At 40.7% G+C, this 25,774-nt stretch overlaps 1 protein-coding gene across 1 annotated transcript in view; it reads right to left on the reverse strand.

Moving 5' to 3' along the window:
* DNAH5 (dynein axonemal heavy chain 5) overlaps window positions 1-25,774 on the reverse strand; it is a 244,685-nt gene that overhangs the window by 54,085 nt on the left and 164,826 nt on the right. The window contains exons 56-62 of the mRNA XM_086676209.1: window positions 22,332-22,563; window positions 21,098-21,212; window positions 20,679-20,855; window positions 16,747-16,950; window positions 12,309-12,488; window positions 8,745-8,882; window positions 4,550-4,685 (exon numbers count right to left, since the gene is read on the reverse strand). Coding sequence (XP_086532335.1) covers window positions 4,550-4,685; window positions 8,745-8,882; window positions 12,309-12,488; window positions 16,747-16,950; window positions 20,679-20,855; window positions 21,098-21,212; window positions 22,332-22,563 — 1,182 coding nt within the window. The remainder of the gene's footprint in view (window positions 1-4,549; window positions 4,686-8,744; window positions 8,883-12,308; window positions 12,489-16,746; window positions 16,951-20,678; window positions 20,856-21,097; window positions 21,213-22,331; window positions 22,564-25,774) is intronic.

The following is a 25,774-nucleotide window of genomic DNA, read 5'->3' on the forward strand; positions in this document are numbered from 1 at the left end:
GTGTGCTAGACAGAAAAAATATGCAGCCGAGAATCCTTTATCCAGCAAGTCTGTCATTTAGAATAGAAGGAGAGATAAAGGTCTTCCCAAACAAACAAAAACTGAAAGAATTTGTCACCACTAAACCAGCCCTACAAGAGATCCTAAGGGGGACCCTGTGAGACAAAGTACCAGAGACATCACTACAAGCATAAAACATACAGACATCACAATGACTCTAAACCCATACCTTTCTATAATAACACTGAATGTAAATGGGTTAAATGCGCCAACCAAAAGACATAGGGTATCAGAATGGATAAAAAAACAAGACCCATCTATTTGCTGTCTACAAGAGACTCATTTTAGACCTGAGGACACCTTTAGATTGAGAGTGAGGGGATGGAGATCTATTTATCATGCTACTGGAAGCCAAAAGAAAGCTGGAGTAGCCATACTTATATCAGACAAACTAGACTTTAAATTAAAGGCTGTAACAAGAGATGAAGAAGGACATTATATAATAGTGACAGGGTCTATCCATCAGGAAGAGCTAACAATTATAAATGTCTATGCGCCGAATACCGGAGCGCCCAAATATATAAAACAATTACTCATAAACATAAGCAACCTTATTGATAAGAATGTGGTAATTGCAGGGGACTTTAACACCCCACTTACAGAAATGGATAGATCATCTAGACACACGGTCAATAAAGAAACAAGGGCCCTGAATGAGACATTGGATCAGATGGACTTGACAGATATATTTAGAACTCTGCATCCCAAAGCAACAGAATATACTTTCTTCTCGAGTGCACATGGAACATTCTCCAAGATAGATCATATACTGGGTCACAAAACAGCCCTTCATAAGTTTACAAGAATTGAAATCATACCATGCATATTTTCAGACCACAATGCTATGAAGCTTGAAATCAACCACAGAAAAAAGTCTGGAAAACCTCCAAAAGCATGGAGGTTAAAGAACACCCTACTAACGAATGAGTGGGTCAACCAGGCAATTAGAGAAGAAATTAAAAAATATATGGAAACAAACAAAAATGAAAATACAACAATCCAAACGCTTTGGGACGCAGCGAAGGCAGTCCTGAGAGGAAAATACATTGCAATCCAGGCCTATCTCAAGAAACAAGAAAAATCCCAAATACAAAATCTAACAGCACACCTAAAGGAAATAGAAGCAGAACAGCAAAGGCAGCCTAAACCCAGCAGAAGAAGAGAAATAAGAAAGATCAGAGCAGAAATAAACAATATCGAATCTAAAAAAACTGTAGAGCAGATCAACGAAACCAAGAGTTGGTTTTTTGAAAAAATAAACAAAATTGACAAACCTCTAGCCAGGCTTCTCAAAAAGAAAAGGGAGATGACCCAAATAGATAAAATCATGAATGAAAATGGAATTATTACAACCAATCCCTCAGAGATACAAACAATTATCAGGGAATACTATGAAAAATTATATGCCAACAAATTGGACAACCTGGAAGAAATGGACAAATTCCTGAACACCCACACTCTTCCAAAACTCAATCAGGAGGAAATAGAAAGCTTGAACAGACCCATCACCAGCGAAGAAATTGAATCGGTTATTAAAAATCTCCCAACAAATAAGAGTCCAGGACCAGATGGCTTCCCAGGGGAGTTCTACCAGACGTTTAAAGCAGAGATAATACCTATCCTTCTCAAGCTATTCCAAGAAATAGAAAGGGAAGGAAAACTTCCAGACTCATTCTATGAAGCCAGTATTACTTTGATTCCTAAACCAGACAGAGACCCAGTAAAAAAAGAGAACTACAGGCCAATATCCCTGATGAATATGGATGCAAAAATTCTCAATAAGATACTAGCAAATCGAATTCAACGGCATATAAAAAGAATTATTCACCATGATCAAGTGGGATTCATTCCTGGGATGCAGGGCTGGTTCAACATTCGCAAATCAATCAACGTGATACATCACATTAACAAAAAAAAAGAGAAGAACCATATGATCCTGTCAATCGATGCAGAAAAGGCCTTTGACAAAATCCAGCACCCTTTCTTAATAAAAACCCTTGAGAAAGTCGGGATAGAAGGAACATACTTAAAGATCATAAAAGCCATTTATGAAAAGCCCACAGCTAACATCATCCTCAACGGGGAAAAACTGAGAGCTTTTTCCCTGAGATCAGGAACACGACAGGGATGCCCACTCTCACCGCTGTTGTTTAACATAGTGCTGGAAGTTCTAGCAACAGCAATCAGACAACAAAAGGAAATCAAAGGCGTCAAAATTGGCAAAGATGAAGTCAAGCTTTCGCTCTTTGCAGATGACATGATATTATACATGGAAAATCCGATAGACTCCACCAAAAGTCTGCTAGAACTGATACATGAATTCAGCAAAGTTGCAGGATACAAAATCAATGTACAGAAATCAGTTGCATTCTTATACACTAATAATGAAGCAACAGAAAGACAAATAAAGAAACTGATCCCATTCACAATTGCACCAAGAAGCATAAAATACCTAGGAATAAATCTAACCAAAGATGTAAAGGATCTGTATGCTGAAAACTATAGAAAGCTTATGAAGGTAATTGAAGAAGATTTAAAGAAATGGAAAGACATTCCCTGCTCATGGATTGGAAGAATAAATATTATCAAAATGTCAATACTACCCAAAGCTATCTACACATTCAATGCAATCCCAATCAAAATTGCACCAGCATTCTTCTCGAAACTAGAACAAGCAATCCTAAAATTCATATGGAACCACAAAAGGCCCCGAATAGCCAAAGTAATTTTGAAGAAGAAGACCAAAGCAGGAGGCATCACAATCCCAGACTTTAGCCTCTACTACAAAGCTGTCATCATCAAGACAGCATGGTATTGGCAGAAAAACAGACACATAGACCAATGGAATAGAATAGAAACCCCAGAACTAGACCCACAAATGTATGGCCAACTCATCTTTGACAAAGCAGGAAAGAACATCCAATGGAAAAAAGACAGTCTCTTTAACAAATGGTGCTGGGAGAACTGGACAGCAACATGCAGAAGGTTGAAACTAGACCACTTTCTCACACCATTCACAAAAATAAACTCAAAATGGATAAAGGACCTGAATGTGAGACAGGAAACCATCAAAACCTTAGAGGAGAAAACAGGAAAAGACCTCTCTGACCTCAGCCGTAGCAATCTCTTACTCGACACATCCCCAAAGGCAAGGGAATTAAAAGCAAAAGTGAATTACTGGGACCTTATGAAGATAAAAAGCTTCTGCACAGCAAAGGAAACAACCAACAAAACTAAAAGGCAACCAACGGAATGGGAAAAGATATTTGCAAATGACATATCGGACAAAGGGCTAGTATCCAAAATCTATAAAGAGCTCACCAAAGTCCACACCCGAAAAGCAAATAACCCAGTGAAGAAATGGGCAGAAAACATGAATAGACACTTCTCTAAAGAAGACATCCGGATGGCCAACAGGCACATGAAAAGATGTTCAGCGTCGCTCCTTATCAGGGAAATACAAATCAAAACCACACTCAGGTATCACCTCACGCCAGTCAGACTGGCCAAAATGAACAAATCAGGAGACTATAGATGCTGGAGAGGATGTGGAGAAACGGGAACCCTCTTGCACTGTTGGTGGGAATGCAAATTGGTGCAGCCGCTCTGGAAAGCAGTGTGGAGGTTCTTCAGAAAATTAAAAATAGACCTACCCTATGACCCAGCAATAGCACTGCTAGGAATTTATCCAAGGGACACAGGAGTACTGATGCATAGGGGAACTTGTACCCCAATGTTCATAGCAGCACTCTCAACAATAGCCAAATTATGGAAAGAGCCTAAATGTCCATCAACTGATGAATGGATAAAGAAATTGTGGTTTATATACACAATGGAGTACTACGTGGCAATGAGAAAAAATGAAATATGGCCTTTTGTAGCAACGTGGATGGAACTGGAGAGTGTGATGCTAAGTGAAATAAGCCATACAGAGAAAGACAGATACCATATGGTTTCACTCTTATGTGGATCCGGAGAAACTTAAGAGAAACCCATGGGGGAGGGGAAAAAAAAAAAAAAAAGAGGTTAGAGTGGGAGAGAGCCAAAGCATAAGAGACTGTTGAGAACTGAGAGCAAACTGAGGGTTGATGGGGGGTGGGAGGGAGGAGAGGGTGGGTGATGGGTACTGAGGAGGGCACCTTTTGGGATGAGCACTGGGTGTTGTATGGAAACCAATTTGACAATAAATTTCATATATATAAAAAAAAAAAAAAAAAAAAAAAAAGAAAAACGACCTGATAAGATGTTGAAGGTCATTAATACATCTACTCAGGGTTGCATAGATGCCAGACCAATATTCATCCTTCTGAAATATCTGCACACACACACACACACACACACACACACACACACACACACACATACACACACACACACAGGAATTTGAAGTACTAGAATGTTGGTTTGTATTCTGATAAAAGTTCCACTTTGCTAACTCCCTACTGTGGTCAACATATAATCTGATCAGTAAAGGAACTTGCACACATACCTACAAGTCTTTTTGTTTGTGCAGCAAACTCTTTACTTTGTTCCGTCCACCTTTCCTTTTCTCCTGCCAAGCCACCAATCAGTGTGGAGGCGGTCTGCATCTTATGTCTGCACCTCTCGGCATCTTCGAGCAAGGTCTAAAAAGGGCCATAATCAGAAGGAAATTTATGTTCAGAAAAATACAGCCTCTGGCTCAAAAATATGATTTTAAACTATTATATATTATCTGCCCTTCTGAGACCCGGGAGCCATTTATTTCCTAGGAAGCATAAGATTCAGTGCCTTTGTGCCTGTGTCAGCCAGAGACTGTCTCTTATAAACCTTCATGTAGGGTCCCAAGCCAACGGGTCAGACTCTCCCCACATGTTAATAACTAAGAGATAATAGAGATCTGCATCATTTATGACTTCCCTATAAGAATAGAAATAAAATACAAGCATACTTACTAATATCATAAAGCACAAAGAAAAGTAAAAAAAAAATACATATCTTTGCTTGAAAATCAGGAATACTTCTCATGTTAAAATTCTAGCACCATTATTGCCTTATCTAACTCCACATCTCCTTTTTCTTTAGGTGAAACTTTAGATTATCCCCAGACTGTGGTGTTTTGAGGCTCGCTCACAAATCCCAGTGACACCTGGCTCAGCCAGTCCCTCCCTGGCGCTCTGCATGGCAATAAAAGACTTGAGCCAGACTTCCACATGCTGTGGCCACTCAGTGCTCGGTTCTTAGAAACAAATGGGCCTCTCTCTGAGACAACTGCTAATTCTACTTATAAAAACTTATATGTATGAAGTAACAGTGGAATAGTTAAAGATTTAGCTACAGGACCAGTCACTGAAGTTCATTTAAAACATATGTATACGTTACACATAATATAGTATATATTTATATGTTATATATGCTAAATGTCTAATAAAATAGAGCATTATTTAAATAAATTTTGGTGTGCCAGTGAATAAAAATACTCTGAAGCCATTAAAAATTATCTTGTGAAAATTTTCATAACTAAGAAAGATATTCATGATATATGACTAAGTTAAAAATTCAACTTATAAAGCAGTTATGTGTTGAATTATATTTTTAAATGTTATATTTTACATATATTTTTAAAACATATGTAAATCAAGGAATATGTTCAGACAGCAAATACTTTGCTCTTTATCTAAAATGAACTTTAGAGTTCATTTCCAGGATTACCTATGTGTATTTTCCGCAAGGAACACCAGTTGCTTTTGTAATAACAACCCAATACAGTGTTTTTCAAAAGCAAGATATTTATCCTAGTTTTTTCTCTGGGATTCTAGTCTGCTCTGTTTTCCTTTCCCCCTAGAGTTAATGCAGAAAACCTAAAACCCAGCTGGGGTGCACCCCCACGTCTATATGGCCCATATTTGTTTGTTTCTCCCCAAGAAGAAAGATATCAGCTGGGAAGTATGACATTGCATCACTTATTTCTGCCTCCCTTTGAAACAAACTTTTCATGTAAAAGCTATTTTTAAGATTAGGTTGTCTTGGGGCACCTGGGTGGCTCAGTTGGTTAAGCGTCAGACTCTTGATTTTGGCTCAGGTCATGATCTCGCGGTTCGAGAGTTCAAGTCCCAGGCTGGGCTCTGCGCTAACAGTGCAGATCCTGCTTGAGATTCTCTTTCTCCTTCCCTCTCTGCCCCTTCCCTGCTTGTACTCTCTCTCTCTGTCTCAAAATAAATAAACTTTAAAAAAAAAAAAAGATCAGGTTTTCTTCCTGAATTTCATCATCCCAACTCCCAATTGGCCAAATAAGAAAATGGCCAGGGCCCTCCTCTCTGGCTTTTTTTTTTTCTGGGACCCCACACTCCTTTAGGGGATGAGGGTACAGGGAAGAGAGAGGAGCAGATTCATGAGAGTTAAAGCAGCTCCCCCCACCCCCACCCCCGAGCTTGGTGGGGGCAGGGAGCAGAATCCCCTGGGTTCTTTGGGCAGTGTCCCAGCCCACTGTCTGTTAGTACTCCCAGAGAGTGACTAGCTGTCCAGAGGCCCTAGGGAAATGGGTCCCCCAAAAGGCACTGCCCTGTGCAGAGAGGAGCAGGGCACACACTTCTTCAGGGGACACACAGGCCTGAGTCGTGAGCTTATCCATCTGACCATGATGAACTGTGGGCTTGGGTGCCCTGCCCCTCCCTGCCTTCCATAAGCCTGTGGGCCTCCTGGACTCTCAAGGAGCCCTATGCAGGAGGAAGGAGCCACAAAGAGACTAACGGTCAGATTCACCCCAGCGTGTGCGAGGTAGATACACTCACAGCCAGATTTTGTGTTTTTTTTAATTTAAAAGCTTGACATTTGTTGAAACAAGTTTTCAAGTCAGAGCCATACCTCTACGGGAGCAGGTCTTGTATGGTCCTAACAGCAGATGCTCAAAACCAAAAAAGCATATTGAATGAATTAATGCAAAAATGTTACAACTGAAACATAATAAGATGAGGCGTAAAATACTTTTAGTGTATTCGGTAGCATCTCCCAACATAGGTGAGGGTCCAACATGGTAGAAATGAGTATGCCTTCCCCATAGTTTCTGAAGTAGGCGCTTTCAAATTGTGATGCTAATTGTCTCCTTATATTATGATAAGTGAATCTCACAGAGCATAATTAACAAACCCAAACAGGTTACATAGTTACTTCTCTAAAATTTCTAAAAAGCTCTTATTTTGCTTTCCGGCGATTTATCTTTAAGCAAAAGTATCACTCGTTCTGCATATAGTGAAACTGAAGTGTTTATCGAAGTTCCCTTGCTGGGACTCCCATAAGAGAATGGACTACCAGAGCAGGAATCTCAATCCTGACAAGAGAGGACTGAGAAGGGGCAGGAGGAAACTCCAGAAAATCATCAAGGAAAGAACAGAGTGAATCTACCTCTTATTTAACAAATGCAGGATTTATCAGAGGCAGATACAGATTTTATGGGGCCAGAAGCTTATATAATCTGGGTGGGTGGGGGGGGGCAGTCCACTTTAACAAAATTATTAGAGGGACACCTGGGTGGCTCAGTGGACTAAGTGTCCAACTCTTGGTTTGGGTTCAGGTCATGATCTCACAGATTGTGTGTCCAGGCCCCACATCAGGCCCTTTGCCGACAGCATGGAGCCTGCCTGGGAATATTTGTCTCCCTCTCTCTCTGCCCCTCCCCTGCTTGCTCTATCTCTGTCTCAAACAAATAAACTTAAAATTTTTTTTTAAAAAGGAGACAATTAGAGATTGTTTTACAAATACAAAACAGCCACGTGAACATGTATTTAGAGTGAGAGGGAAAAAAATCACTACAAAGTCCTGGTGACTTAGAAACTCTGGTGCCTTTCCTCTGAAATTTCTAGGCATTTTCTCTATGCTTATACACAAAAGCTTGCCAGTCATAACCCGGTTTCCCTTCCCCTAAAACACTACAAATCCCAGGAACCCCAGCTCCTAGAAGCCTAGACAAGTGAGGAGCTCTGTAGCATAAGCTACACTAGGTCTGCATTAACGCTGCCTGCATTTCCAGCCGCAAAGAGTCCCCAGTGGAACTGGAATTAGTATAAGTAAGATAAAGAAGTTGTTGTTGCCTAGTGGCTCAGAGATGTATGAACCCAGATTCTGAAAGGTCCTCCAGCTGCAAAGTATGCACAGGCTGAGAAGACGGTAGATGGCCATCAGGATGCAGCCATGTGGTCAGCCACGTAGGTCCAGCAGAGAGGCCTGGAGTGGACACCAGAAGGCCAAGGTCTAGTCCAGACTGTCCAGCCCAAGACCCGGAGCCACCCTCTGGACCTCAGTTCCTATCTCCAAAGTAAGAATTAAAATGTCCACCTTGCATCCCTTGCAAAACTGTTTCAAAGGTTAAATGAGATGAAGTGGGAGGTCAGGATTTGAAAACTGTAACAGAAAGTGCCTCATGAGGTGCTGTGCCATTGCCATCAGTAAGGAGACTCAGAATGTTTATGTTCCAGAACCTACTCCTATCTTGGCTGACCATCCTGACCTCTCACCAAGGTCCCTGGCGTGTGTTAGGAACAAACTCCAGGGCTTAGTGAGGGATTATATGTTGTATATGTAACGTGTCTATGCAAAATCAATCCCTTCTGGGAACCAAACCCTTGGAGAGAGAAGGCAGCAAAGGAACAAAGGGTTTACAAGAGCCACGTTGGTGTACGAAGGTCCCTCCCAGGCCACAGGACAGTTACCTGCTTTTCAGTCATGGCCTGCTCATACTCAGCTTGCACCACGTCGAGCTCTGCTTGCTTGTCGTCCAGCTCGGCCTGGGCCTTCTGCAGATCCTGCATGGCCAAGACGTAGCGATTCTCCTGCACCACCAAGTTGGCCTGCACAGGACACATCAAGGTGAAGGATGCACAGCAAACCAAGCCGCCAGCATCTCAGAGTCGGAGAACTCGGCGGTGCTCATATCTCTTCTCTGTTCTACCCCTAGAGTCTTCTCAAGCTGCATTCAGTCAAGATCAAACCTTAATGTGGACTTGATATAAATGTTTCTAAGCAGAAAATTATAATTCACTAGAAGTCAGAGAATTTTAAAGTGTCAGATAGTAAATATTTTAGACATTTTGGGTAAGAGGCAAAATCAAGGCTATTGTTCAGGCACTTATTTCAAAGCCATGTAAAAATGCAAAAATTCTGGACATCTGTGTGGCTCAGTCAGTGAAGCGTCCGCCTCTTGGTTTTGGCTCAGGTCATGATCTCATGGCTTTGTGAGTTTGAGTCGTGCATTGGGCTCTGTGCTGGCAGCGCAGAGCCTGCTTCGGAATCTCTCTCTCTCTCTCTCTCTCTCTCTCTCTCTCTCTCTCTCTCTGCCCTTCCCCCACTAATGCTATCTCTGTCTCTGTCAAAATAGATAAACTTAAAAAAGAAAAAGAAAAAAATGTAAAAATTCTCCTTATTTCACAAGCCATACAAATACAGGTGTGGGCTAGATTTGGCCTGTGGGCCAGAGTTTTCCAGTCCTGAGATGAAAGCATTGCAATATTTAATGCATATAGGTACCTTATAGCACATTGTAATATTAAGGACTGTAGAGAAAGAAAAACCAGAATATTAAGAAGCATCTGCCTAGTAGGACTCCTCACTGTTGATGAGAATGTTAAACCAAGATAAAGGATGGAACATGATTATTCACTAAAAATAAATGTTGTGAGTCGTGGTGATCTTGATGTAGTTGCTGTGGTTTTCATATATCGTTCGCCTTCCTTAAAACAACTGGTACCTTGAGCTGTGGCTAATCAAAAGTATATGTTTTAAGGAAGCTACTAAATTTGACTCAAAAGACATATTCAAAAGCAATTTGAGCAAAAGAGATGTAGAAAATAGCCCATGCATACAGGAATTTAGACGTTTTAACTAATTTTTTGAAATCAATTTTTTTTTTCCTTTTTAAGTCTCCAAAATGTTAAACTTGACTTTAATGGGGTAATCCGCTATAAGGGCCACATTCTTTCTGGGGTGTTTCAGAAGAAAAGATTACCTTGAAAAAGTTTTTTGGAAGTAAAATCATTTTCCTATCTGGAAACCTCAGGCTCCCAAACTTTGGCAGAATAATTCTTTAAGAGAAATTCAAAGTTCCATTACTTACTAGAACCAATGACAAGCTTAACAACTACAGTTTAGAAAGGATCTCACTCTTCGCACATTTTTTTTCTCAGGTCAGCTCTAAATTGCACCTGTTGCAGTGGCTTAAAAGAGGGGTGCCTGGATGGCTCAGTCGGTTAAGTTCTGGCTTTGGCTCAGGTCACGATCTCATGGTTCGTGAGTTTGAGCCCCACATCAGGCTCTCTGCTGTCAGTGCAGAGCCCGCTTCAGATCCTCTGTCCTCCGCTTGCTCTGCTCCTCCCCCACTCTCTCTCTCTCAAAACTTAATAAACTTTTAAAAAAAATAGATATTTTTGTCCAAGTTTAATATTGAAGGCTCTACTGTTTTTAAACATTCTGTTTATATGGACTGATATTCATGGTTTTCATGGTTTTCAAGGAGAAATCTCATTATCATTAAATTGAGTAGAGTCTAAATCGCCATCGTTGTAGCCGGTATTTAAGTTTTCCTCTCCGAGAGGTCGCTTGGCCCGTCTACAGGGATTGCAGAATAAAGGAAAGCAGCCCCCCCCAGGGTCTCCATCATGGCTCAAGGTTGAGGAGGTTCCAGCTGGCAATGAAGGAAAGTGTCCTTAATCTGTCCTCATTCAGGAAGCAGGGGCTCACGGGTGAAGCCCCTGCAGGGACACACGAAGTCAGAGGCGGCAGTCTGCGTCGCTTCACATATTCACCCGGATGACGACCAGCACTCCCTCCCTCCATCTTCCCCGTCTCCCTAAGCGGTACAGACAGAGGCTGTCTGTAACTGCAGTTATTTTCAGGACTGAACATTAGCGGGGACCTGATCCACTCAAGGCTCCCACAGGCTGGGTGCTCATTGCACCTCCAGGACCGACTGCTCAGAAAGAAAAGCGGAGTTTCTAGGAGCGAGTAAAAGGCTCCCCCTCGTGATGCTCTTCACTTCCTACTGCATGACCTGGACTGTCCTGGGACCGGGTGGAGGCTGAAATGTACTGGAATTGAAGAGGGGATTTCATTGTTCTCATGCAAGCCTTATTTAGAATGGCCATTATTTGGTACTGACTCCAGCTCATTTTGTTTAAAAAACAATTACAACAAAAGCTACCCATCGTGCATTCAACAGTAATTCCCTTAAAGACACTGTATGCTCATTCACTCGAAACATTTGCAAAGGATGCTCTGTATTTTGCGCTTGATATGGTGCTTCTAATTCATCAATATCAGAATGTCCACTTTTAAGCTATGCTGGAGTCTTCAAATGGTTCCCAAATTCATAATGTTGACAAAATGACATCATTTACATCCTCTAAAGTTCTCTGAGCCAAGTAAATCTTTGTTCTTTTAAGTTGCCCTAGGACCCCAAGGGGCCTCAGCCACTGAGTAAATGACCCTGGTATGGTAACAATTAGAAAATAAAATCAGATTTGCAACTCTATCCCTATCGTCTTTTCCACTCTCAGTTATTTTTATCATGATTATTAAGCTCCTTGGGTAGTTTATAAACATAAGTGGATTTTAGTCGATGGTTGAGAGAGATCAAAGTTACACAAAAGTGAAATAATCCACCAGGCCACACGTGTGATCCCTGAGCCATCGGTAGTCTATTTCCAAAACATGTATCTGCCTCTGCATCTGCCAGAGACTGTCAGTGGTGGTGGGGGAGCGTGTACATATGAAGCTTAAAAATGCAATTACTCGAAGGAAAACAGGCATATTCTCAAATCACATTAAAGAACAGAGAACATTCAGTTTCCTTCCCGAGGTAAAGGAGAGGAGAGGGAACACCACATCATACCTTGCAACCAACACCGGCCACCAATGGTGTGCCAACCCTGCCTCGGTTGTAACATTCCCAGCAGGACATTTATCAGGGTATTCTACGCTATGGTTTTCTGTGTTTCTTTTTTCCAAGTTAACATTGTGGAGCAAAAATATCCAGCAGCCCACAGTCAACGTGGCGCCCTTGTAGAAAGTCCATGCTTCGACTTGTACAATTCTGAACTGGAGTGCTATTACAGAGAAGAGAAATGTCCTGTGCTCGGCAGTTCTGTCCCTTGCCCTCCCTGTGGACTTGAGTACAATAACACCAGAGGCCAAAGGTTACTGTACACTCTGAGAAGACAAGGCCAGTTGGCCTTGAGCGCCCTTGCAGGCGCACATCACGCAGTTCCAGCTAGGGGGCTCACCTTTAGAGGCAACACTTCTCTGTTTATAGAAAAGAAGGAAGCCATGGCTTTGGTCCAGGAACAAAGACCAGCTACATTCCCACATACGCGTTTAGCAGTTTCGATGTTGTAGTCAGCCATTTCAAAGTAAGGATTCAAAAATTCTATCACTTCTTCATTGATTGTGTCTTTTGGGAATTGCTATGAAAGAAAAGAGTAAAATTAAGTCAAAATGCTTCTTTCCATGAGGCCACATTCACATTGTGCTCACAATGCCATTGAAATTGTTGAACTAAGGAATGAATGAACGACATCATATTTTGTTGATATTTCAGGATATTGGACAAAAGTCCTGAAAGTGAAAACAGAGGAAGCAGTGACAGCGAAGAAGTCGGAGCATTCTTTATCTTCTGTGAACAAGAGATACCAACCCTAAATAAATGTTCCAGGATCCAGGGAAAGAGTAAATTATTTAGGCCATGAATACTAACATGGTTATTAAAATTTCCAAAGCAATAACATGTTCATGTCATTAATCCTAAATAGGTGGATTGTAAGCCCATAAAATCAATAATGGAAAACAAATACACTCTGGTATTTTCAGCCTGCAGACAAAATATGTTTAGCATTTAGCAGCAACTAAATGCTTAATACATTCAAACAGAGGTTCTATTAAACTCATCAGAAATACGAAGGTAACTACTTGGACATTTGGTCTTGAGGGCAATGAATTAATTTTTAATCATAGAATTATCCAGAATATGAAAGAACTGTTAGCTTCTGAAGGGATAAGATTCAAAAATAGTAGCATAAGTGGATTAAGAATGCCTTCCTGCATCAAGAGAAGACTGGCCAAACAATGAAACTGGACCTTCCTCGAGTGGTGTTTGACATCTAAAAGAAGCTGAGTAGGGGCACCTTGGTGGCTCAGTCAGTAAAGGGTCTGACTTCAGCTCAGGTCATGATCTCACGGTTCATGAGTTCAAGCCCCACATCAGGCTCTGGGCTGACAGCTCAGAGCCTGAAGCCTGCTTTGGATTCTGTGTCTCCCCCTCTCTCTGCCCATCCCCTAAATCAAAGCTTCCACAGAACATGCACGGTACAGGGCGGAGCACACACACTCTCATTCAGACAACCTCCAATGCAAGTTTCTTCTATGAGCCTGGAGAAATGATGAAGGCATTAGAAAACTCAGAAGAATATTTGGGAGCAGCAGAAGGGCAATGGTGACAGAAGGCAAATGGTGAGGAAGCTTCCAAGAGCAGTGACCCTGCCACCAGGCACATAGGGCAGGAGCCTGGAGTCACCTGCCAAGATCCCATGAGAAGTCCAATGCCACTGTTGCACTTTTCTGTGAAAACTCCTTGATCTCCTCGGTCACCATTGTCATTTCACATATGCTCAGAGTTCATCACCACCTGTGACTCCTTCTTGGTGACAACTTATGTCATAGAGTGCCACGTTTTAATTATCTGGGACAAGTCTGTATGGCCACCAGTTTCATAAGCTGCTCACTGTTACAGCTGCTGTAAGGTGCCTCACAAGACGCTCTAGCCTCACAACACTTGGGCATGTGGAATTGAAAACTGAATGAAAGACAGCATGAAGGTTATTGCTTTGGAAACAGATGTGACTTTGGTATTCCCCATTAGTTGTGTCACGGTCCAAATATGAAAGATAAAACAATAAAACTTCTTGAATAAAACATAGAAACACTTATTCTGCCTTAGAGGGAGGGCAAAGATTTCCTGAACAGAACACAGAAAGCACTCGTGGGAAAATATTGATAAATTGGGCTACATCAAACTGAGGAATGTCTGTTTATCAGAGGACACCCTTACGGAATGAACAACCAAGGCAGAATGTGGGAGAAGATATTTGCAAACATATAAATGACAAATTACTCATGTTTCTTATAAGGAAATACTACACATCAATCAAAAATTTAAACAGACAAGAGACCTTAACAGGTACTTAACAAAGGAATCCCCAAGAGGTTCATAAACTGTTGAAAAGATTCTCAGCATCATTACTTACCAGGTCTAATGCAAACTAAACCCACATTAATAAAACACTACTGCAAACCCATCAGAATAGTGAAAAGTAGAAAATAGTTAAGATGTAGAACAACTTACACACTGCTGGTGGGTGTGTAAAAGGACACAGCTATTTTTGAAAGCTCTTTGGCACTATCTATAAAGCTGTTTAAATGTATACAGATGGTAGCTACCCTTGTAGTGAGCAGAGCATAACGTATACCATTGTCCAATCACAGTGTTGTACCCCTGAAATCAATGTAATAGTGTAAGTCAACTATACTTCTATCCAAAATATTTCCATCTGTTTTTAAAAAGGATAACGTAAGACCCAGAAATTCCATTCCTGGAGTGCAGAGCCAATAGAAATTCAAATACACCCACCAAATGGCCCGTAGACCAATATTCACAGTAGCTTTATTTATAATAGCCAAAAACTAGTAACAACCCCCAAGCCCATCAACAGTACAGTGGACAAATAAATTGAAACATATTACAGCATTTCACACTGTGCTGGCTCATACAAGCTCATAGGAAACCATTACTAAATGTTTAGGAGTTTTGCAAATAGGTTGTGAAATAGAACTGTTCTTAAAAGTTAAATTATAGAAACTTATAATTAGACAAATGTTATTTACAACAAAAAGAATATACAATGAAAGTAATCACATTCTCTTACATTACTACATTTTACTATCTATGTTTCTGAGGGCATTTATATCCATTGTACCTACGTAGTGGGAAACGATACTGCTTACACACCTCTCCCCCAGTTGCATTCAGCAAGATCATTTCGGTAGCTTGCAATTGGCCATTGTAGGGATACTTATGCCATGGAAATTGGCGAACACTACAAATCAGACTTTTTCTTTTTCTTTTTTTCCTTTTTTTCTCCCCAGAGAACCAGTTGTTTTTAAATATTTAGCACACACCGCTGCTTCATATACTGAACCGCTATATAGCAATGAAAAAAAGAATGAAATACTGTCCTTGCAACAATAAGAATGAATCTCAAAGACTTGTTGAATAAAAGAATTTAACACAGGAGGTCACGTGATATCAATTCGCCTATGTAAATTTCAAAACCGACAAAATTAATTATCAGGATAAAGATGAGAATAATAGTTACCCTAGGGGAGGTTATTGACGAGGTAGGGACACAAGACAGATTTCCGGGGTCTGGAAATACAAATCCTGATCTCAGTGTTCATTAACAGGTATACATATGTGTAAATATTCATTAATCTGTATACTTAAAACTTGTACATTTTATCATATGTAAGTTCTACCTCAAAATTAAAAACATGCAAATTACTACTCAAAAAATTACTACTGAGACTTGCAAAATATAAATACACATATACTTGTATTCATATGTATACAATACATGCACATATGTCTTGCTTTCTTAAAATGATTTTTTAAACTTCTATTGAAATAGGTCACTGATGATGTTTTAGTATGCCTACAATCTATCAGGAGAGGTTCTAATGCTTTTTTTTAAATTTTTTAACATTTGTTCATTTTTGAGAGAGAGAGAGAGCAGGGGAGAGGCAGAGAGAGAGAGAGAGAGGGAGACATAGAATCTGAAGCAGGCTCCAGGCTCTGAGCTGTCAGCACAGAGCCTGACGTGGGGCTTGAACCCATGAACTGTGAGATGATTACCTGAGTCGCAGTCAGACACTTAACTGACTGAGCCATGCAGGCACTCCATCTAATGCTTATTTTTAAAGCTCTAATGTCTTATATTTGGAAAAGAGAATTCTGCTCTGAAAAAATACTTAAATATATGTTCAATATATGTAAGTAGAATATTATTAAGGCTTTAAAAATAAGAAACTCTTGCCATTTGTGGAGGACATTGTGCTAAATGAAATAATCCAGACACAGAAAGACAAACCCTGCCTGTCTCACTTATACATAGAATCTGAAATAGTCAAACTCACAGAAGCAGAGTAGAATGCTGGTTGCCAGGGATAGGGGAGGAGAAAGGAGAGATGTTGGTCAAGGCATACAGAGTATCAAGATACAAGAAGAAAAAGTTCTGGAGACCTAAGGTACAGCAAGAAGAATAGAGTCAACAACATTGTATAGTTGAAATTTTCTAAGTGTTCTCGCCACAAAACAAGAAAAAAAAAAAAAAAAAAAGAAAGGAAAAGAAAATGGTAACCGTGAGGTCATGGTTACTTTAGCTTGACTGTGGCAATTATTTCATAGTGTATACAGATCTCTAAACATCAAGTTGTACACCTTAATATATAGAATTTTATGTCATTCTACCTCAATAAATATGGCAAAAAAAATTAATAAGGAAAAATGTGTACGTACAGCAAAATCTTTTCAGAAACTTATTCTATTAAAGGACTCAGATACTCTAACGAAGTCTGAGTCCCCTGTCATCCCAACATTACTGAACTACCAACCTGCAAGTTCTGTAAAAAGTTTCCTGCGGTCATGAGTTTTAAAGACTCCTGCCAGGAAGGAATTGTACAGCTTCTTTCCAGGTCAATTTTCACTGCATTGACTTTCCTTTGAAACAGGAGCAGCACACAATCCATGATCCTCATGATGAGGTGTGGTGGTCGGCCCAATGTGCGGACAGTGGCGATGTCCGAAGGCTTGATAGTCTGTGAGAGAAGAGGTCATCGTGCAATCTCAGATGAGAAAGTGTGGACAAACCTGTAATCTCTCAATGCTATTTTGACAGAGGAAAGGAAGCGTATTTGAGCTAGATGCAGTCATAAGGTTGAGATGCATATTTAATCCCAAAGAAACACATGTCCCAGAAAGTTCAAACTTCTACAATTCAAACTGACAGCAAGAGGAGAGACAGTGAGGGAAATATTGGTGAGCAGATAAGGAGCTGTGACTTCTCCAAAATTGTACAGACCACTTTGTGTCAGAAAAAGAAAAGGGGGGTGTGATCTGAAAGAAAAAGAAAACTCAGCACTCAAGGAGATATGAGGAATTCTAACCCAGGAAAACTCCAGAATGTGCAGTGCTTTTTACTCATTAGTGATGTAGGGCAAGAATCTGCCTCTCTCTTTAGCAACCCAGACTTGTCACAGTGGACCGACACAAGCAGGTAGCCCCAGGGCTGACAGACTGAATAATTAGAGGTTTCTGAGTGGAAGTGACCTTTAAATGATGGAACTTAAGCAATACGAATTTCACTAACTCAGAGAAGTCCTGTTCCATTTCTATCATGGAGATTCTGATAGAGTAAATTATTTAATAGTCAGATAGACCCACTGTGGTTGCTAATAACTGTTCTGTCTCTTAAACACTTTATGGGATAAGTATGGGAAAAAATTCTAAAGATAAGAATCTGATACGGTCCTATTTCTGGGACAAATAGTGTATATTCATTCCTTCCAGATGTTGAAAACCTTCTGTCTTAACTGCATTTGCATCAAAGGAAGGTGACCAGAGACCTTGGTATCAAAGCTAATAACCTTTTCTCTGAGGATTGGGGGAAAAAAATGAAGAAAAAAAAAACCCCCACTGAATTTCGGATTGTAACTACATACTTTGGAAATGTTTGTTTCAGTCGATGCGTATTTGTGATGCAAGACAACCGGAAGTGAAGGAGAATTTGTGTTCAAGGGCTAGAAACAGCTGACAGATCTTTATATGAGATATGTGGCTATAAAAAAAAGGAGAGAAATATAATAGCAGCCAGTGGGGAAAGTAGGGTCAAATAAATGTTGTAAGTAAATGTTAAGTAAAGGATGTAAGGAGCCGGACACGCTGATTTTACTTTAGCTTTAAAAGAGAAAATTGTCTAACAGAATTGGGCTCAATTATGTTGGGTGCCCAGATAAAAGGAGTTGGGGGGAGAGGTATGTCTAAAGCTCAACCTATTTCAGCTAAGTATTGGATTCCTCTTTTCTCTGAAGACAAAGCAGTGCGACTGCCACATAATTTCCTAGACATGCTTGCAATATAATAGTTATTTAACATCTGGAGGTATTTTGTTTGTTTGTCTGGAGTCAGATTAGTTTTGAGATAGGAAGAGAAATATTCTTTGTCCTTACCTTATTTCTTGTATAGATTTATGTGGCCTGAAGCCAAAAGGTTAGTTTGAGGGGATCTAGAGCTTCTTAGAATAAATTGGTAGTACCATATTTCAAGATTTCAAAAGCCCACAAGGAAGCAATAAAATGGAGGCAGAACCAATGAAGGAAATTATTGAAAATCTCTCCAATACACCCCATCATGTTACCCCTATTTCCAGACATCTCTGCATTGATGTTTATGTGGAATATCTTAGTGGTAGAGAACATGAAATTAGGAGGATAAAGAAAAATATTTTATAATACAGAAAAGATACTGAGCCTTTTAAATCTTGGGAAAATTTACACCTTTAAGCATGATCTAAGATGCCATAGGCTCTTTTTCTATGATGCCATGGGGTATCATGAGTTAAGTAAAGATTTAAAAGATTCTTTACACTATCAATGTCTTCTTTGTATTGATCAGAGACCCACAGTCGGAAGCCAAGATGCCCCAAAAAGGGGGTTGGGTGGAGACCAGGATCTCGAAGAGATATCTAACCCCCACGCTCACTGCAGCACTATTTACAGTAGCCAATATATGGAAGCAATCTAAGTGGTCATCAGTGGATGAGTGGATAAAGAAATGTGAGATATACATGCGTAGAGAGAGGGAGTGTGTGTGTGTGTGTGTGTGCGTGTGTGTGCGTGCGCGTGCGTGTGTGCGTATGTGTGTGTGGCGTGCCTGTGTTCAATGGAATATTATTCAGCCTTAAAAAAAATAAAGGAAATACTGCCATGTGAGATAACATGGATGGACCTAGGGGCCATTATGCCAAGTAAAATAAACTAAATATAGAAAAACAATATGATCCCATTTACATGTGGAATCTAAAACAGGCGGATTCATTGAAGCAGAGAGTGGAATGGTGGTTGTCAGGGTCTGTCAGGAAGAGAAAATGGGGAGCTGATGGTTTTCAATTATGCTAAATAAATTCTGGAGAGTTACTACAGAGCACAGTGCCTATCGTTAACAATACTGCATTATATACTTCAAATTCGTTAAGAGGGTAGATTTTAGGTCCTATGTTAAATGTTTTTATGACATGAGAAGCAACAACAACAACAATGGCATTAAAGGGAGCGGTGGGGAAACTTTGGGAGGTAGTGGACATGTCAATGGGCTCGAAGTTAGGGATGGTTTCAAGGTATATATTTATTCCCAAACTTTCCGAGTTGTATACAGTATACACGTCCTGGTTTTTACATGTCAGTCATACCACAGTAAGTTGATTTTTTAAAAACAGGCAGGGGGGAGATGAGGAGTCCACCAGTCTAAGAGACTGAAGACCCCACGGGGCTTTGAGGATGAAGAAGCACACTCTAGCCAGTGAAAGGAGGAAGACAGAAACAGTAAGTGAAGACACATCACAGTAAGAGTAGTGTGAAAAGTTGGAGGGACAAAGGAGGTGGCCATATCTTCATTGCTTCAAAAGAGTAGAAACTCATATTTATATATTGCTCAGGAAACTAAAAGACTCAACTTGGATCAAAAAAGATTTAGAAGTGTTCAAGGCAGTGAGCCAAAGAAGCGATTAAAAAAGTTTGCATTGTCAAGCAACAAGGCATGCTTAGTGGGGGTTCTAGAACTTGAATTAGCTGTGGGCAGATCATCAGGACTTCATTTCTCCAGCCATTTCCTAGACCAGGAATCAATAACATAAGGCAGTAGCTGAGTAAGACCGAAGTAAAGGCAATCTTCAATCGAGTCCCCAGAAATCTTCAATTGGGCCTTCGAAACTGGACCAGCTCTTTAAGGTGGGGCCTATGTCACTAAACTCATCATATTTTCTCAGAATCCAACCTCCTTCCTAATTTTGCCATTTCTGCTATTGCCACGCAAGTTGAGACCTGTTCAGAGCCTGCCGTTTACGGGCTACATTAGGTCAGCAGCTCTGTATTTGGGTAAAATCCACAGATACAGTCAGAGAACGTTGTCTCTTACAGACCCATGCCAGGGTCCTCAATGAATGGGGAGAGAAATGTTATTTTAGAAATTTTATGTGACTTTCCCAATGTCACATAGCTTATTGGTGACAGAGTGGAAATGAGAACCCAGGACTCCTGACCGCCAATCTAGACACTGCCCATCATTCAGGAGTGAAGAAAATGAGATGCGAAGTAGCAAAAGCAAGATCTATACGGAGCTAATAACATCACCCTGCAGAAACTATTCCTTGAAATAGTTCCAGGGAAGACCTTTGGTCTAGAGCAGTAGAGCGTTTCCTTGCTGTTATTCATTTTCCTTCGCCCTCCTCCCAGGCGCTAAACTTGACACCTGCCATATCATACAGATTTACCTGCAGGGCTGCTTCTGCCTCTTCTAAAGCTGGTTTTGCGGTTTCCAGTTTTTCTTCAGCGATGGCTTTGTCCTTAGAGATGCTGTCTACAATGGCTTGGGCTTTGTCCTTCACCTTCTGTACCTCAGCCTTGACCTTCTCGGCAGCCTGCGCTTTCATTGTCACTTCTTTTAAGACCTAATTCAATATAGAAGGGGAAAAAAGCTCACAGAACAAACCTTGGCAGGCTGAAAATGCACATTTTTGCCTTGATTTGTTGAGTTGGTCCGGTACCGTTTCCCAGTAAGATTAAGAGTATTAGATTCTATTGGAAATAATTTGTACTTTCATGGTGACAACTCAGTGAATATGCATACGTCGTTAACACTTATTACCAGGAATTTAAAACAAATGTGGCACACGTGTGAATGCCCACGCACCGTGTCGGCTTTATCATTGGCCACTTGGAGCTCCTTTTCCTTCACTGCTAGTTCTGTGCTCAGGGCTGCAACAGATTCTGAGGCTTCTTTTAGTTTTTCCAATCCAGTATTCATTCTAGGATTGAAAATCCAAGCAAGCCATGGTTAAAATTTGTGGTTTTCCAAGCACTGGTTCATTAACACAGACAGCAATGGTCGCATTTGAAGAATGAGGGTCTGTGCAAATAGCAAATCCAAGAGGGCTTGACGAAAAGAATATGCATCCAGGGTTGATGCCTAACTAAACACGTCCATATGTTTTTCACACACCGCATGTGGGACAGTGAACCCATTACAACGCTGCACGACATGAAGAACAATCGTGGGTCTAGAATCTGTATCATGAAGGAAACAGGCCTAATGAAGTTTAGTTAAATGACATGAGACTTCAAATGCTTGAAACCCAAATCTGGAGGAAGGAAAATAAATAACTTCTGTTTTGTTTTGTTAAAAAGACCAATTAAGTTAAAAGAAGAAAGATTTGGGGTTAAGGAATGAAACAAATCAAGGAATGAAGCCATCAGAACCACCCTGCGAAGGGATGCTGCCTGTCTGGGCCTGAGATAATGTAACCTCAAAGACCAGGGCCCTCAGAGTCAGTCAGTCCAGTGTCCCACCCAGGGTCCCTTATGAAGCATCCCTGGCTGGTTCTGGCTATATCCAAGCAGAAGCTATAGGTGTTCAGAAGAGAGCTGGGCAGAGCAGTGAAATCTGGAACAGAGTTCAGTGAAGCAGGGTATTCTCCAGGCAGTGAACGTCAGCATTCCAGAGAAGGACGAGTGGAGGGAGGCAGGCAGTCTGAATTCTCTATTTCCGCCATTATGTCATTCAGTATCATAGCAAGTAGCAGGTCACATGAACACTTGGCAACACTTTATTCTCCTGGGCAAAAACAAAGCTCCTAGCAATCATGGACTAATCCTTGGAATAGGCTTGAGAGGAGGGTGCCTCAGCCTCAGCACTATTGGCATTTGGGGCTGATTCTTTGCTGCAGAGGACTATCCCGTGCACTGTGAGATGTTAGCAGCATCCCTGACCTCTACTCATTTGCCGCCAACAGCACCCCTTCCCGACCGCCTGAGTTGTAACAAACAAGAATGTTTCTAGTCATTGCAAAATGCTCCCTAGGAGCAAATTTGCTCCCCGTCGAGAGCCAATGCTTTAAAACAGCTTTATATCCGAACTTCACACTTACCTGTTGGCCAGGGTTTGCACTTCTGCACGCTTTTCTCCATATGTGAGCATATAGCCTTGAATAAAGGAGAGGTACGACTTGGGAGTCACATGAGCAGGCCGTCGGAATCTCTGGAAATAATCAACACACTTCTCAGCTACCCCGTCCTGGAAGGAGCCCATGCATTGGACCACTGCCTTCTTGGTTTCCAAACTGCAGTCAATATCATAGGGGGACAGGAAGTGTTCAGACACTAGAAGGAATAAGGACGGCAGTGTGTGAAATATACACACGAATGACCATCTGAAAAGTTAACTGGCTAATTTTGAAAGATTTAGACATTTTTTAGGACTGCAGACCATTTTTATACCCAAACTTGGTAAATATCTGTCAGCATTTTTGGCCCCAGGCCTATGATTTCAACAATTTTATTTTCCCTTTCATTTATAAAGCTGTAACAGACCTCAAGACTATCATCAGCCTTTGTTTTCTGTTACTTATGCAAAGAAGTCTCTTCTGCATGGCTGCGGGTTCTGGTCAACTGCCAGCCTGTTTTATGCTTCGCAGAAGGGCAAAAGTGGTACAAATAACTCAGAAATCAGTGCCCACCTGGTACTCAAATTTAACATTCCCATTCATTTTTAAATGCAGAACCTGTCATACCCTTAATTCCCCCAGGCTCTGACTGCATTTGGTATGTGGAATGTTTGCCACTATATTTTTTTATGCCAGGGTCATCCTGTTCTTAAAAGGGGTGGGTGGCCATTTGCAGTCAATTCTAATTTACAGTGTCCTTTAAAAATGTTTGGGTAAAAACCTCCTGTTGAAGACCTTTGTCTTCCGATACTGCCAATCATGGGACCCATTCTAAGGCAGCATTTCCTATTATAGGAAGAGGCCATAAAGCCAGACCTAATCAATCACCACAAACACGCTGAGTGCGGCACACCGAGCCCTGTGATGGCACCGTGGAGCTAAAGACTAGTATGAAATTTGGCCTCAACGCCAAGGAATTTACAAAGGTCATGCACAATGCAGTTAGAAGTTATCATAACCAACTTTATGTATCTTGGGGGATACAAAACTGCGTACGGATTTGCTTGAAAAGTACTTAAAGCATTGAATAATGTACATAAGAGTTGCAAATAGAAATATGGCCAATAAAAAGGGAAGGAAAGAGAAGGAATCAAGTAAACAAACCTATCTGGTGATAGTTGGCAAAGAAATAAAAAATGATTAGCAACTGATCACTAAATTAAGTTCTTAAAGCAATTGTGGGGTAGTGTTTACATCTATGTAAATAATAGGTACCATTTCTCGGCTTGGTTATAAACAAAGTTTACCATATACATTGAAAGGCCATAAATTAAGACTCAGAAGTCATATTTTCTGATATGAGTTAAGCAATCTCTACAAAGAACAGTTTAACTTCTAGGAAGTTTAAGTCTAGGCACCAGGAACACAGAAACAATCTTTGCCTAGGATAAAGTTTTTGTAGGTATTAACCCCTACAGCTGCAATATTCACCATGCACCAGGCATGATACTAAGTGCTTTACTTGGCATTACAGGGTATCCTCAGGGAGGTTCCCACTTTCTGAAAACCTCCTTGTATTTACTATGTAATGATTTTTTCCCTTCTTATGTGAACAGAGAGTATCAATATGGAGAATTCTTTTTTATGTAGCAAGTGCTGTTTTTATCTCTCTAAAAGTCAAAGAGAATAAAAATAGAGTAGATTCAAAGGATATTTTTCCAAGGACCCACAATCTCTGGTGCAGGAAAGGTTATGAAAACAATCAGATCACTTTTACTTAGCGTGACCAAAGCCTGCTAAGCTCAAGCAAGAGGCCATGGAAAACCCTTCCAAGGTCATCTCTATTATCTAATCACCAAAGCAGCAATGCCAGTTTGGAGGCCCATCTTCAGACTGAAGCCTGAGGTTGGTTGGTATGGGTTATATTTTGGTGTTGTGTGCTCACAGCACTTGATGGGAATGAGGTGAGGTATGTGTGGGATAGAGAGGAGAATGTTCGGATCACTGCCTGAATTTTGGTGCCCTTCAATTTCCACTTCATTGAGATGAAAAGAATTGAAGTAACAAAGTGAAAGAGGGACATGAGTTGCCTATCCAGCAGCCATCTTTGTTACTAAAAGAATCTCTATTTTGCTCAAGGCAACAATCTGCCCAACTAAAATTCGTCGATTGTCCAGACTCTCTTACAAGTAGGGGTGACCCAGTTGAGGCCAATGACGTGCAGACAAAAGTTCTTGGGGAAGAACGTTGCCCTGAACTAAAAGGCAAATTTCACAAGGCATCAACAAACATAATGTCTGGAGATGCAACAGCCACCTTGTGCCTGTAAGAGTAAAAGCCACACCCTAAGGACAACAGCAAGATAGAAGGAGTAAGACCCCCCAAATGGCATCATCCTGGACTGCACAGCTCTGTATTTTCTTGGCAGCAGGAGAAGGGGGGAGAAAAACGTACTTGCTTGAGCAAGCACTTCTCTGGTTTTCTCTTACAGCCAAACACATTCTTAACCGATACCTTCAGAGGGCAAGCATGTCTAATCTTGACAAAACCTTATCAGTTAATCCTTACAACATCCCTAAGTGATGAATTTTAATATGTACCTTTTGTACAGAAGAATAATGAGGCTTAGAGGACTTTCCTTGCAGATGGCAGACGGGCTATTCGATCCAAGGATGATGGACTCCAAAGCCCATGTCACCTTGATTTAGAAATCCAAAGACAACTGAACTCTGTAGTCTTTTAGAGTGCTAAGCAAACACATTCAACTGCAGCACCAAGTCCAAAAATATTTATTGACCAATGTGCTTCATAAGCAAAATAGGCTAATTTTCCCAGAAAAAATGTGGATACTGTTGTGGTTGGCATTACTTTCTGAGGGGTTAGCACGTGAAGCTGCCTTCTTGATGATGTATCACCAGCTGTGAGCGGCTGCAGAAGCAGGGTGGCTAGCTCATAAGACCATGTCTTGTATATTATAAATCAAGTAATAATTCTCAAAGAAGGCCATTTTATTCCCACATTTAAAATGGCCTTCTTTGAAAAAAAAATACACCATATATATGCTATTGATTTTGCTTGAGACTTCATTTTCAAGTGAAGATGGCCTATTTTTATAACAATGTGCTTATTTAAAATGTAATCTAGAAGAACATTAAAAATTACCTTTACCATGGAGAAATCTAAATAAAGTTCATGGGTTTAGGAGTGACATTAGCACCACAGAGTACCATTAAGAAATGCAAGACTACTATCTTAATAATACTGGAATTAAACGAAAAACCCTAATAAAAAATGAAATAGGAAAGGAAAATCAAAATGCCTCAGCTGATGGAAACCTCTGCCCCTCATTCTCCAAAAAAAAAAAAAAAACCAAATTAAAACTGTAACACACCACAAATTGATGCCAGTATCCCCAAAGAAGCCTTTGA

The sequence above is a fragment of the Puma concolor genome, chromosome A1 (genome assembly GCF_028749965.1).
Source record: "Puma concolor isolate L17-30 chromosome A1, mPumCon1.1.hap2, whole genome shotgun sequence".
Taxonomy (NCBI): domain Eukaryota; kingdom Metazoa; phylum Chordata; class Mammalia; order Carnivora; family Felidae; genus Puma; species Puma concolor.